The 15,204-nt window shown below is 42.6% G+C and overlaps 1 protein-coding gene across 2 annotated transcripts in view; it reads left to right on the top strand.

The window, feature by feature from the left end:
• NBEAL1 (neurobeachin like 1) overlaps positions 1-15,204 on the top strand; it is a 978,461-nt gene that overhangs the window by 799,639 nt on the left and 163,618 nt on the right. For both annotated transcript variants that reach the window (XM_085648956.1, XM_085648955.1), the window contains 3 exons: positions 5,628-5,737; positions 10,151-10,268; positions 11,524-11,621. In XM_085648956.1, the coding sequence (XP_085505082.1) occupies positions 5,628-5,737; positions 10,151-10,268; positions 11,524-11,621 (326 nt within the window). The remainder of the gene's footprint in view (positions 1-5,627; positions 5,738-10,150; positions 10,269-11,523; positions 11,622-15,204) is intronic.

The following is a 15,204-nucleotide window of genomic DNA, read 5'->3' as shown; positions in this document are numbered from 1 at the left end:
CCAGGGTATATGAACCACTCTACAAAAAGTGCTCCACATCAATAGAATTACTAGCAATATTCCTAGCGCTAAAATCATTCCAACCACATCTCCGCAACAAAACTGTCCTAGTCCGGACGGACAGCATAACAGCAATGTATTACATACAAACACAAGGAGGAACACACTTGTTGCAGCTTTCTCAACTAGCCCAACACATATGGCGATGGGCCATCCCGCAAAACATATATCTCCTAGCAGAACATCTTCCAGGAGTACACAATCAAATTGCAGATCTGCTCAGTCGTCAGAACACATTCACAAATGGGAACTTCATCCATAGGTTCTTCAACCATTTTTCCAAATGTGGGGCCACCCAGACATAGACCTGTTCGCCACACACGAAAACGCAAAATGCCCAACCTTCGCCGCCAGGTTTCCACACCCGTCGTCCAAGGGCAATGCGATATGGATGAACTGGTCAGGCAGATTTGCGTACGCTTTTCCGCCACTCCCACTCATTCCGCTAGCAATACGCAAGCTCAGACAACAGTCCCTCAAAATGATCCTCATTGCTCCCACATGGGCACGGCAACCGTGGTTCACCACACTTCTGGAACTCTGTGGTTCACACCAAAAACTGCGTCCCTCCCCGAAACTGCTAACCATGGAGACATAAGACACCTAGATCCAGGTCAACTGAATCTCGCAATTTGTCTCCTGAAGTCCTAGAGTTCGGTTACCTTAACATTCCACCGAACTGTATGAACATCATGAAAGAAGCTAGACGCCCTACTACTAGAGCCTGATACGCAGCAAAATGGAAAACATTCATTATTTACTGCAATAACAATAAAATTGATCCACTGGATGCTTCAATCCAGGACATCATTTGCTACTTGCTGCATTTACGAACATGTAATCTAGCATATTCATCCATAATATTACATCTAACTGCTCTTGCTGCTTACTTACAAAACAGACAAAACTTGTCCCTGTTTAGAATACCTGCAATAAAAGCTTTTAATGGAAGGCCTTAAAAGAGTAATTCCTCCCAGAGTACCACCCTCTCCGGTGTGGAACTTAAACATTGTCCTTACTAGGCTCATGGGTCCACCATTTGAACCTCTACACAAATGTGAATTGCAGTTCCTTACATGGAAAGTAGCATTCTTAGTGGCAATCACCTCTCTCAGGAGAGTAAGTGAGATCCAGACTTTAACCATACAAGAACCATTCTTACAAATACATCGTAACAAGGTGGTTCTTAGAACAAATCCAAAATTTCTTCCCAAAGTAATCTCTGCTTTTTTCTAAACCAATCAGTAGAGTTACCAGTGTTTTTCCAAAACCCAGATTTGGTAGCAGAAAGAGCTCTTCACACACTTGACGTCAAAAGAGCCCTTCTTTATTATATTGACAAGACTAAAACCTTTAGAAAGACAAAATGGCTGTTTGTAGCTTTCTTACCAAATGGTGCCCCTCAGGTCCTGGACCCTTGGTGTGCAATCGGAGAGCTGTATTGACGTTTTTGGGCTCTTTGTGACTGAACGAGCCCATCCACACCAAGAACTTGCCACCCGCATCACCATTCAATGAGAAGCTCCGGCAACTGCCTCTTCAAGCAACAGCATCGACTGCTCACAGTGGCCGCCAGTGCGAAGCTCCAGCAACGCCTGGCCTGCTCTTCATGCTACTCCAGCAGCCTCCTGCGACGCTTTCCCTACTCCTCACCGGACCGCCCCCTCCACAATGAACGTGACTCTTAGTGCTGATTTGAGAAGGTAAGTATTTCAGCTGTACTAATCTGGTGACTGTAGCCAACCTGCGTTCCATTGTGGTCGGGCTGAACTTGTGACTTTGACCAGTGACCAGATATCCATAGTTGGTGCCTTGGGCTTTTTGGTGCTATTTTCACAAAAGTGTTTAAAAAATCATTACCCACTTGTACTTCTTGGATTTTTGTAATTGTGGCGTCAAATATTTTATTAAAATGTACTCCTTTTTTTAAAATTGGTGCGGGATGTTTTAAAAATGTTTTTACTGTTTGTGTGCTGCATAAATATTTACCACATTGCCTCTAAATTAAGCTTGACTTCTTTTTATTCCCATCTAGTCTGGGTTAATCACAGGTTAATTTAGTGACTTTTTGTGGTTCACCCTCCAAGGAATTGTGGACTATAGGTAGATGACGCCCTGCTATTCCTAAGTAATCCCATAAAGTTGTGATGTTGGTGTTGGGGGATCTTGTGCAAGTTTGTGATCTGAAGATTAATTGGGGGAAATTGTGTTTTTCCCCTAAGGCATGAACTTCCTCTGGATGATTGGGCTAGGCTGTGTTCTGCACTTCATTCAGAGCCTGACTCGTTTAAATACTCTGGGGTACATCATGTGGGGGACCTGGGAAGGCCTTGTCGGTGAAGAGACAATCAATGCCATTTTGGACGGGGCTGCCATTGTCTTCAGCGGGCCGGATCACGATAGCCAAGATGCTGGTGTTTCCTCGGTTATTGTGCCATTTTGAGGCTCAGCTCCCTGCCAAGCTTTTTCCTTTGGCAGAACTGCCATTGCTTTTCGGTACCCTGATGTGTGGACTATGATAAGCGTAATCTGACGCTGGCAATTCATCACTGGATCTGAGTGGTATGAATGTTATGGGAAGAGTTTGATTTGGGTACTGGTCAATTCCTTGTGTTGGAAAATGCTTCAAGTGTGACCTGGAGCCTACGGGCGCTGAACAGCTCACAAATGATGTCATTGTTGACTGATGGGACGGGTAGAAAAGTTGTGGCAGTGTAACATATGCTGTCTCTGGCTTTTTATTCGGATATCACAAAGGTTAAGCAATGGGATGCTAATCTCTAAAAAGAGATATCCAACACTGAATGGACCTGTATGCTGGAATATGTAAAGACAGATAGCAGCAAACTATCAACTCTCATACATGCAAATTTACAATTTGCACCAAACTTATTTTACTCTTGCTGGAATTGCCAGGATATACCCTGAGGCCGCTGACCTTTGTGCACGTTGTAGATCCTTTCATGCAGATTTTTATCATATGATGTGGGGAAGTATCACAGTTTAGGACAGAAAGTTCTCTCTTTAATTAATACCTTTGCAGACACCTGTCTCCGAGTGACTGAAGCTTTGTTTGTTGGATAAGCTACTTAGAACTAATGATAATAAACAAACTTGTAATTTTATAGATTTAGCGCCCTATTTTTGGTAAGCATAAGATTGCGATGGGATGGAAGGCAGGGGTTTGGGTTTCTCCAAGTTTGGAGGCTTGTTGCAGGATGTATATAACAGCACTAGAGCTTAGATCGCAACAATAATATTGCAGCAAAGGGTGGTGGCACTGCTCACGGCTGGGAATTAGAAATAGTTAAACTGGATGCCATGTCTGATGAGTTATGCAATGCTGTTATAGCTATGATATGATAGGGAATGGATATCGGATATTGGGAGTGTCCTTGTTATTCTGGCATAGAATGTAACGGACCCTTCATCTTTCTGTGCTCATCAAAGTTAAAGTGAATTATGAGAAAATGCGCGATTGTTTGTTGAAAATCAAATAAAGAAGTATGGAACAAATGAGTGATCACTACAGAAAGCGTCAGCATTTGTCCCAGAATCATTGCTTGTACGGTTTCCCTTTAAGAGCTTTGCTGGAGTGGTAATGACCAGGCAGTTACTCTACTTTGTGCTGTGCGGAGTCAGGACCCTGGCTGTGCTTTTCTTGGTACCAGGACTGCAGCTTTTCTCGTCTTTGGAGCTCTGAAAGGCCTTGGGGTCTTGCACGCCCAATGGGTCATCCAATTGATTTGCCATCGCCAGGGACAGTAATTTAGAATAGACATAGTTCCCATTCTGCCACCGGGAGCACCGGTTGTTTGCCGCCTGCTGCTGTTTTAGGCAAGTGAGCCAGCCTTGGAGGCAGCAGGTGGGTGTAATTGGGTGCAGAACCCCTATATGGTGTAGGATTAATTGTTTGGGATATCTTCAGGTTGGAGGCATTTTTGCCTTTGGTGGCTCATTGTCAGTGGCTGCTCTGATGCCATGGTATACACGTGACTATGTTCAGCAGACCTGCAGCTCCTAGGCATAAAACACAACACAAAGTTGTTTAACGTAAAGGACTGCAGGGTCATACTCCCTCTATATTTTGGATACTTGAATCCCTTTTGCACTTTTCTGATACTGAAAACTTTACCATTTACTACGTTTTTGCACTGGTGTGAGTTCACGTTGCATGCCCTGTAGGGTACAACTTTTGATTTACCTTACCTTGACGGTTAGCCTAGGCCCATCATAAGAAAATATTGCTTGTGTGACCAGCAGTGGTAAATCATAGCGTCTGCAAATCTAATTCATTGTAAGAAAATCTACTGAAGGTAGACTGGTCCACAACGGTAACATTGTGTGAGCAGGCATACCAATTGAATCTGATTTTGCGGTTGAAAGAGGGGCCTGTCATAGATCGAAAATAGTTTGGAGGAAGACCTCGGAACCAACATGGCCATGGTGAATAAATCATCTGGTACAAAGGTTAGGAGCTTTGTTTTGAGAATAATTTCCAGAAGCAATGAATACATATGGCAGATTTGGTCTAAGGGCAATTAGCTAATCTTGCCTTACATGAAATAAAAAATGTGAATTTAAACACCATAGAAACAAATAAGCATCAGAATTATATGAATGAAAAGCGTAGTGGCTAACATTGCATTTGCTATGTGCCTTAGCATGCATTTATTGATTAGGGTGGCGAAGGTGCAGCATTCCAGCTAGAAGACATAGCGAAGAAATTACCAATTGTTTCGTAAAGCTGTGGACTTCTATTATCTGTTTCTGAATTTGTACAAACATATTTTGCAGTATAGTTTTTCAGAAAGAATGTTTTATTGGCCAGAAGCCCAAACTTAACTTACTTTGGTCGATCAGTTAAAATAAGTGGTGCAGCACATGCTGAAATGACCAGACAGCAATGTAAATACTAACCATCAACAAGGAAACATTACTAAAGATGATGAGTGCTAAGTAAAAAACACATAAGATTACTATAATTCTGTTGTGATGATCAGGAAATTAGACGAAGGAGGAATATACTGGTTTGTGACCCCAAAATGAAGGGGTCAAGATCTTGATGGATTCTTCCTGAATTTGTTGTTTATGAACTTGCACTGTAAGGTGACAAGAACAAGAAAAACCAACCACTGGGCTGGCCCAGTCATGACTACAGCAGCAGTTGCGTGAGTCCTGATTTTAAGAGAAAAGATGTAGCTGCTGGACTATATCTTCCAAAAGCCATATGGTTAATGGCAGTGAGTTTCACGTTGGTACTGTTTGCGCAAAGAGACTGACTGCTACCCTTAGAAGATGGGTAGAAAGAGACCAGACATAGAATATTCTTGACTTTCTAATGGTGTTGGACATAAACACAACTAATAAAAATTAAGGTGCTCATTCACCTGTTGGGCACAGGGTTAATTGCAAACTATTTTTAAAAAAAAGATATTCTAAGTACTTTCTCGGCTAAATTATTGCATGTTTCCACATAACTCTTTATAGGGATGAAAACGTGTTGGCCTTCAACTCTTTTACATGACACTCCACATTAAGTCCTTTTTGTTTGCTGTGTTCCATAGAATTCGACCTGGGACGACTACAGCTCTCTAAAGAGAAGGTGAATGATGTACAGCTTCCAAAATGGGCACGGTCCCCAGAGGATTTCATCTATAAACACAGAAAAGCTCTGGTAAGCTCTGTCAACGTTGGTCGTTTGCTTAACAAGCAAGAGAGTTCAATTGTATTGCTTCTTGCCATGAGAACTGAGTAGTACATTATATCAAAAAAGAGCAAACACTTTATCCCATGTAGGACCTAGGTGTTTAACGTAAACACATATATTCATGCACTTAGGGTTTCACACTGAATAAAACTGAAAGGTAATGGTTGGAATGCTTGCAAAAGTCATGGTATTCTTTCTGGCCTCATTCCAGTCCATCATTTTTCACCCACTTTGTTAGTTCAAACATAGACAATCCATATGAAAATCAACCCTGGCCTCCTCCAATAGAAACAGCAAGCCTAGCTGCCAGACCAGGTCCTCTCTGAAGAAAAACACAAGCATCCCTATACCGATTCCTTATTTCTCATCAGTGGGGATGAGCTTGAGTTCTGTGGCACAGTGAGCATGAGACACACATACAGGCACACTTGTCACGCTTAGGTCATCGCACTAAAGAAAATAGAAAGATGATGAGTTGAATGCTTGCAAACATCTTAGCCATTAGTAATTGTTCAGGCTCCATTTAGGTCCATATTTTTTCACATACTATCCCGCTTTAGACAGAAACCAGCCATATGCAAACAGCTTTGGTCCTGCCCAATAGGAACAGTTCAGCTTAAACTACCAGGTAAGGTTCCCTCTGAACATATGTATCACCGACTGGTTTCAACCTTCTGATGCTTCAGCAGTGAGTTCCCAGGGAGCAGTTATGCCATGCACTCAAATGGTTGGCTATGAAGGGTCCGAAGGACAGTCCTTGAAGGGGGGATAGCGTGGTAACAGTGTTGCACCTGTCTTGTCAGTTGACTGATTCTGGTGAGGCACTTCCTGGCCACCCATGGATGTAGGGACCAGGAGCAGTGTACTTTTATTGTAGGGTACAGCAGCTGCCAAAGAATATCTAAGGGAAGGGCTATTCTAATATACATTCTTCCCACTAATAATTTGAGGGGGGGGCGAGGGGGGGTTGATGGGGCGGTGCCACTACTCCAGGCATTCTGCTGAATAGCCAAGTTTTCAGCTTCTACCTGAACTTATAACAGGTAGAGGCTGTATGGTGTTTCAGAGGGAGGTCGTTCCAGTGTTTTAAGGCCAATTGGGAGTTTCTGCTTCTTAGGATGCAAGGAGTGTGCACAATGTAGAGGGCCTAGGAGTGTAATTGTCTGGGGTAGGCGGGAGTTGGTGGAAGTTTACTCTGTGGTTGGAGTACACTGGGCCAGTGTTGTGTAAGGCTTTATAGGTGTGGGGGAGTAGTATCAACTGACACGTCTGTTAACGGGGAGCCAATGCAGTGCTTTGAGGTACGGTATTATGTGGCTTCATCTCTGTAGGTTACAGAAGAGCCTTGCTGCTGCATTCACTATGGTCTGGAGCCTGTTTAGTATTTAGGTGGTAATCCCTATGTGTAGGGTGTCGCCGTAGTCCAGGCGGCTGGTGACAAGGGCTTGGATGATGGTTTCTTCTGGTGTCAGTGGGGAGCATGGGGAGGATATGGAAGCATGTCGAAGAGACTGTGTTTATCAGTTTTCTCATTGGGAGCTCGCTGTTGAGTATGATGCCTAGGTTTTTAACGTGTTCAGTGGGTGTGGGGGGAGGACGAGTTTGGTTGGCCACTGGGTGTCCTTCCAGGGGCAAGTGGTGCTTCCGAAGAGGAGTACCTCGGTTTTGTCGGTGTTGAGCTTGAGGCACTTGCTCTGCATCCAGCTGTCGACGCTGGTCATGAATCTATAAAAGTTGGCTTAGGTGTTGGTGAGGTCTGAGGATAGGGACAGGTTAGTTGAGTGTCATCCACATAGGGTATAATGTTCATGTTGTGTAATCTGACCAGGGTGCTAGCGGGGCCATGCAGTTGTTGAAGAGAGTGGGGCTGAAAGATAATCCTTGGAGGACCGCAGACGATGTCTTTGGGTGCAGAGGAGTATGGTGGGAGGTGGATGCTCTGGGTTCTTCCTGTGAGGAAGAAAGCCATCCATTTGAGGGCTTTCTTTTGGATACAAATCTGGTAGAGGCTGTGTAGGAGGGTGTAGTGGGACACATCAAATGCTACGAAGAGGTTGACGAGGATAAGGGCAGCGTTCTTTCCCTTGTCCATGAGGGCTCTGATGTTGTCAGTGGCTGCGATAAGGGCTGATTCCGTGTTGCGGTTAGCGCGGAATCCTGACTGGGAGGGGTCAAGGAGTTTGCTGGTTTTCAGATGGTTGGAAAGTTGGTTGTTTATAGCTTTTTCCAGGACTTTGGCTGGAAAGGGGAGTAGGGAAATAGGACAGTGTTTTAGATCTTTCCGGTCTGCAGAGGTTTTTTTAGGAGAGGTTTGACCTCTGCGTGCTTCCAGGCTGCTGGAAAGTATGCGAAGGAGATGGGGGGGTTGAGGATGGTGATGAGCTCTTGGTTGATAGGGTTGATTCCCTTGTTGAATATGTGGTGGGGGCAGGGGTCCCTGGGTGCTCCTTAGTATATGGTGGTGGTGTCCCATGTAATTATTGTTGCTGGGTTGTGGTCCTTTTTGGAGGGTAGAGTGTTGCTGCTGTCTAGGGTTGGTTGGGGTCAAAGTGTTCTTTTATAGTTGCGATTTTGTTGTGGAAGAACTCTGCGAGGGAGTTGCAGAGGTCCCAGGAGGAGGTGATGGTGTTTTTTCTTTGGGTTCTTTAGTTGAGTGTGGTAGTTGTTTAAAGCCAGTTTGACTTTTTCCCAGTTGAGGGAGTCTTGCTGGTGCGCCAGATCCTTTCCAATTGTTTGCAGTTGCATTTTGAGATTAGGAGTTTGTCTTTGAACCAGGCGGTGTGGTGGGGGGCATGTTATGTTTGGGAGTTATGAGGGGTGTGACTATGTCTGCGCAGTTGATAATCCAGGTGTTGAAGTTTTTGATGGCTGCATCAGGGTTTGGGGAGGAGTGCGGCAGCGATGAGTTGAGGGTGTGAGTCCAGAGGTCCTCTGATACCTTACTCCAGGTCATGTAGGTGGTGCTGGAGGGGTTGTTAGGAGGGCTGGTCATGGTGGAGATGTAGAAGTGTACTATTAAGTGGTCGGACCAGGTAGCTTCGCTGGCGTGGCTGTATCTGACTTTGTTACTGGTGGTGAATATGAGGTCCAGTATGTGTGAAGTCCATGACTAGCTGGGAGAGTCTGAGTATGTCCATGACCATGTTGCTAACCACCAGGATACCCACTGGAACTGTGCTACTAATAGGACTCAAAAGATAGAGCACCCAGCCCGCCCTCTCTGACCGGCAGCTGGAGCTTAGTTAGGGCTACTCACTGCTGTTTACCGTCGCAGAGCAGGTCTCCCAGTATCTGGTCTAGGTCCCGGAAAAACGTACGATGGAGGCACACCGGCATGTTTACGAAATAATAGAAGAGATGGGGAAGGACGATAATTTTTTAAAGAGTGTTTTGCCTGCGAGGGTAGGTGCTGCCAGAATTGCGTTAGGGATTTGAGGGTTGTAAATGACCATTTTACGTTGCCTTCAAACAAGTCCTGCTGCGAGTAGTATAACTTGACTAACTTAATACCGAAGCTAGCCACCCAGGCATATTGCCCGAGGAGGCATGTCTCGCCAGAACGGGAAGAAGTATGACTTACCCCAAACCACACGAAGGCCTAATGCCTCCTCGAAGACCTGGAAAGTCACGGAGATCGACTAAATGTCTCCCGCTGTATCCTGGACGATGTTTGTGTACACTGACACAGCATGGCTAGTCTAGTCTAGGGGAATGCCCCAGTGTTGGCCTCCCGACCTAGACAAGTTGGTGTTAGTTATGTTGTAAATTGCATACCATAACAGCAAATTTAATTAGCCTTACATTTTTTTTGTTTGTTGAACCAGAACTCATCATTAACTGTGTTTTTTCCCCAGTGAATACACACACAAGCACACACACACACACGTATACATACATTTATATAAATGACATTACTAACAAGGCTATTGGTATAATGTGCACACATTTCCAAAGTTAAACATATATCTCCATTTTCTAACAAAGTTCTGGTGTACATTGAAATACCGCAATTGGAAGCATAACAGCCTTCTGAAAAAATTACATGAATCTTTTTGACTCCAATTTTGTTTTGCACTGGTGAACGAAAAACACAACACTGGTGTCACTATCAACTTGTCTGCTTGTGTTACTTTGATGTTATATTTTATATTAGCGTTTTTATAGAGTTTACATAAATATAGTTTTTGACAATCTAAATTTGAGGCCACTCTCTGCATACCATACCATACTGTCTTATTGTGGCAAATCAGTGATGAATAAGACTTTATTCATTAACACTTAACTAAGCAATTTTTGCACCAGATACATGCCTCGAACTCCAAGTAATTAAAAAATACACACCATCAGTGGTTTTCTAACGTCCTGTTCCCTTCTCTCCAGGAGTCTGACTATGTCTCTGCTCACCTGCATGATTGGATTGATCTGATTTTCGGCTACAAGCAGAGAGGGCCGGCTGCAGTGGAAGCTCTTAATGTGTTCTATTACTGTAGTTATGAAGGTACTGGCACGGTTGATATTGTGTTGACAAAGTTTTACTCTTTCCTCTCACTGTAACATAAGTTCACCTTCATAAGTAGAGATTATCCTCATGGTGCCATAGGAACACTGCTGCAGGATCAGAAGAACAACATTTCCAAAATAATTATTTAGCGGTAAACACAAATTGGAACATAATTAATTGGAATCAATAAATGTGTCTCCTTAATTAAAAGCTCAGCCACACATTATAAGAAACAATTGACAAGTCAGTCAGTACTTGCAGGGCAGTGGTCTGAGAAAGGTCCCCTTAATGTAAATACTTTGTTATAATTAAATTTGTCTTAAAGAACCCTAATCACAAATTGGTATATTGTTAAAACCATGTACCGGTCTTATAGACTTATTGAACCTTTTGTTGACCAAACCTTTTTTGTTTTTACCAGTTACATTGTTCAAGATAACCTCATGTATTTGTTGTTTACAGTTTGGGAAGGATAGAACACAATTCAATCACAAATGAGTTATCAATTTTCCATAATATAGAAAATTCATTCAAGTAATTGTTTTTAAAGCTTTGCTTATTAAAAGGGCCTTAGAGGGTTTTTTGGAGCCCAACAAGTTTGAAGACACCCTTACCTCAGCCTGCAATGTATGTAAAATAACACCTTATTAACATTTTCATTTTTTGAGGACATTCTACTCTCTCTCCCTTCCCTTCCTCTTTGCTAATTGAGAGTGGAATGGGCTGGGCAGGGTCTGTCTCCTCAATGTTAGGACAATGTATTCTAAAACTCCACAAGATATACAGATCGGCACTGTTGAGAGTTTTTTCTTTGTGGATGTAAATGTTTGAGCTTGACTTCTACAAGTGACAGTTGCATGCACATGTTTGAATTTGGGGGTTTGCTGTGTGTTAGTTTGATGACACATCATAAACCTCCCCACCAATGAAGAACATATTTTGTTTGTGAATCAGTCGAGAGGCTGAAGAATAATAGAAGTTGGGAAGGGTCCACTCCTATTGCCACTAGGAATGTAAAAGGTAAAAATGCATAATGCAGTTACAAAACTTAAAGTAGTTTTGGGTCCTTTTTAAATCGCAAGCTAAGCTCCTCCTTAGCAGGCTTTTCCCCTCACAGTGCTAGAAAGCCAAACCAGGGTGAAGATGATCTTTAATTATGCTTGCACCAGTCCCTGTTTATTCAGACAATATACATAGAAAATGTAATATTTGTGTTGACATTTTCTTACCTCTGTTCCTTCATTCTCTGCAGGGGCTGTTGATCTTGATGCCATAGCAGATGAAAAAGAAAGGAAAGCTTTGGAAGGCATGATAAACAATTTTGGACAAACACCCTGTCAACTGTTGAAGGTAATGGTATAGGCATAGGAGCGAGCGCAGTATCTTAGCAATTCCAGAATTGTGACAGTAGCACAATTCAGGAATGGACTGGGTTGGTAGATAGGTTCATATGTCGGAAAGGGAAAATGTGATTTAAATATAATGCATAGGTTTTAATGTAACATAACTTGGATTTACAAAGCGCACGTTCAACCAAGGGTAGCTTGGTGCTGAATAACAGATGATTATTGTTACCCAACTCAATGGTACTCATTTTATCGACCTCGGAAGGATGAAAGGCTGAGTGGACCCGCTGGGATTAGAACCTGTGACCCTGAGGTTGAACACTGGCCCCTTCAGTGGGCACACTAGTCCACTAAATCGCCAGTCCTGGCTTTGTCCACTAAGCCTCCAGACCCACTTTTGTACAGAAGGACCGAGCCTAGCACATTGTACTTGCTATCAGCAATGGTTTGTAGACTTTGGGATCCATGCATGTGAAGTAGGATTTATTTTAACCAAACACCTTGGAGCTCTCAGAAGTACAGTTGGACTTCCCAGCACCTCTTCCTGACCCACCACATCACCCCCAAGTTTGCAGGAGTAGGGTGTTATCTTTAAGGCTGACCATGAAAGTGACAGGGAACCAAAAGCCCCTTCCAAGGCCTTCTCTAGACAGCACCCTGGGTTGTATCATGTCTACCCTCTGCTTGCGAAGAGGAGGCCTGAAAAAATGAGGGATGAGTTTGAAGTATCAAATCTGTCTGCAAATATCAGAATGGTAATGGTGATCAGATGTTGGACCACAAATAAGTGAAGCCCACTAGGGTTTATCAAACCCTTACACATGAATGGCATAGGGATTGGTCACCTGTTGGGATCACCTGGGTAACATTAGACCACTATAGCGTGATAGTGAAGCCCTCTAGAGCTAAGGTCCACCACTCAGAGTAGCCCTACCTATAGCTTTTTATACAAGGGGTAGAGTCCTGCTCCAGGGAGAGTGGGTTCAGGCTCGCCTTTAATTTGTATAGCTTAGTAATTATGAGCAGATTAAAAGCTAAGAAAAGTGGCTGCTTTGTACCTCACAGATTGCAGAGAAAATATCCAGTTTCCCATGAGCAGTCTTGGGGTACGTTTCTCCCAAACTTGCGGTAGAAAAGTCTGACAAAGACTGGTATGGAGAACGAATTGGATCACATTTTTTGGTAATAGGAAGCACCTTTGCAAATTAATAATAATCTAGTTCACTTTGTATAACTGCTTGGTTTGAACAAGCGAGTGAGATTGAAATACCCAAAATGAATTAGCAGTAATGGAAACTCACCAAATACTTTCACTCTCTGCAATGTAGCTTACAATTCCTTTGCTTATCTTGATAACTGGGGGAAGCACTAGTGAATTAAATGAGCAGGTGTAAGGCTGAAGTTTGGGTATTGCCCAACTAATTGATGAGATGGGGGAGATTATATGAGTTGGACGTCCAACATTTTTCTTTTTTCACACACACCTGCTCCACCACCCTTATCTGTATTGAGGTTTTTGATGCCTTTTTGACGCCTTCTGCTGTTACCCAATACAAGAAGTGACCGCTGTGTCATTATTTACGCAGAAGAAAATAGTGACCGCCCCCTGCAAGGACTTTGAGAGCATAAGGTGCTACCATAGATTTTGGAAGAAGCATCTTTCCAATATCCTGTACATATTGTTTGCTATTGTGTTACTCCTGTATCCTATTGATCTTCGGCATGCCTGGTAGATGTGTGGCTTCTATCATATGTTCCTAGGACAATTGAGGATTTGCAAGACTAGTGTTTAGTGTTGTGTTATGTTAAAGAGCATTTGTCATTGTGCCATCACGAAAGATGGCCTTTTGGCAGTGGCCTGTATCTGCAACAGCACAACCCAACTGTTTCTTTGGGAGTTTTGAGATCCTCCCTGACACATATTTTGTCTTTAATGGAGGAACGTTGGAAGGGAAGAGATTTCATAGGTTTTGACATCAGGTAGAAAACACTCTACCTCCATACAAAATCGTGTTAGTCCTGTATGCCATTGACAGAAAAGCTTGAACAGACATCATCCATCTTCTGGTAACATACGAGCGGGCTTCTAATTTGTAGAGCTTTCTAGATTTCCTCTCTGGGATTAGAAGTCATTGTAATGCACAAATAGCTAGGCTGGTTTGTTCCCAACAGTACCCCATGGTTAGAATACATGCTGCTGAATGTTTACATCCCATGGGCAGACTAGTAGTTTTTGAGTAAGAGTAAGATATAATCCCTTTTTCAGAATGCAGCTGGACATAACCAGGCCTTGTGCTGCATTGCTTCATAAGTAACCCTTGTATGTGGAGAGATGTGGGTAACCCTCGTATGTGAAGCTACAGATAGCAGCCAACATCTAATGCTGCTAGGCTTGTTCCTTCAAAGACCGATTCTTAACTGTCAAGGCGGGAATGAGGCAGTGGTCAGAATGATTCATAACTGTCAAGGCAGGAATAGGACAGCAGTTACAATATATCAGCTACAGTCTAGGATTCCTCGGTGACCAGTATCTCAGTTTTCCTAGTTTTTAGCTCTTATTTATTAGAGTTAATTGACTTGTCAATGTCCTTGTTACAAAGTGTCAGCGACTCAACTTTTTCAGTGTCTCTAGAAGGCAGACTCAATATTGACTGTATAATATCAACATAATTATACAACATGTGGACAAATGACTCAATAGTGTTATTCAGTCCCATAAAGTAAAAAATAAAAGCTAACGGCGAAAGAGCAGAGTCCTGTAGACCTCTGTCTTGCTTCGCCTTTCAGATAATTCAGAATCTCCCACACAGTGCCTCAACACTCGACAAAGCAGGAGACATGAAACACAACGAACACCTTTAGAAAAGGGTTTTATTTTACAAAATACAAAGACTCTCTTTTTAGAATAAGGCTTGGGGTTTCATTTTACACAATGCTCTTTAACAGAAAGGCTTTCCCAGATGCCAAATGCAGAACATTGAAATATATATATATATATATATATATATATATATATATATATATATATATATATATATATATATATATATATATATTTTTCATTGGTTCACTGCTGGAGCAATCCCCATGCCTGCGACGCTGGTGCCGTCAGTGGTAGCAGTAACCACTCTTAAATAATTGCGGTTCTTTCTTCCAAGCGTAAATTCAGAGAGAGAAGAGACAGCACACCAAAACGCGTCATCCTGAATTAAGCTAGTGCACAAATAAAGTTCTTTTGTGCCGTTTCCTGGTGTGCTGTCTCTTCTCTCTCTGAATTTACGCTTGGAAGAAAGAACCGCAATTATATGTGTGTGTGTATGTATATATATATATATATATATATATATATATGTGTGTGTGTGTATGTATATATATATATATATATATATATATATGTTTAAATGCAAGCAATAATAACACACTTGGTAAATGCAACACTAGATGCATCAAATGATCACTTTGGATGTGCACCTCACTCAGTCACATGTCACAAAGAAAACACCTCAAATGATCAAAGCCACTGGCCACACATCACAATGGCAATAATCAAAGCTCAAACACCTCAAATGACCACAGCCACTGGAACC

Source organism: Triturus cristatus, chromosome 3_2 (genome assembly GCF_964204655.1).
Source record: "Triturus cristatus chromosome 3_2, aTriCri1.1, whole genome shotgun sequence".
Lineage (NCBI taxonomy): Eukaryota > Metazoa > Chordata > Amphibia > Caudata > Salamandridae > Triturus > Triturus cristatus.
This window is presented reverse-complemented; position numbering and strand designations above follow the sequence as displayed.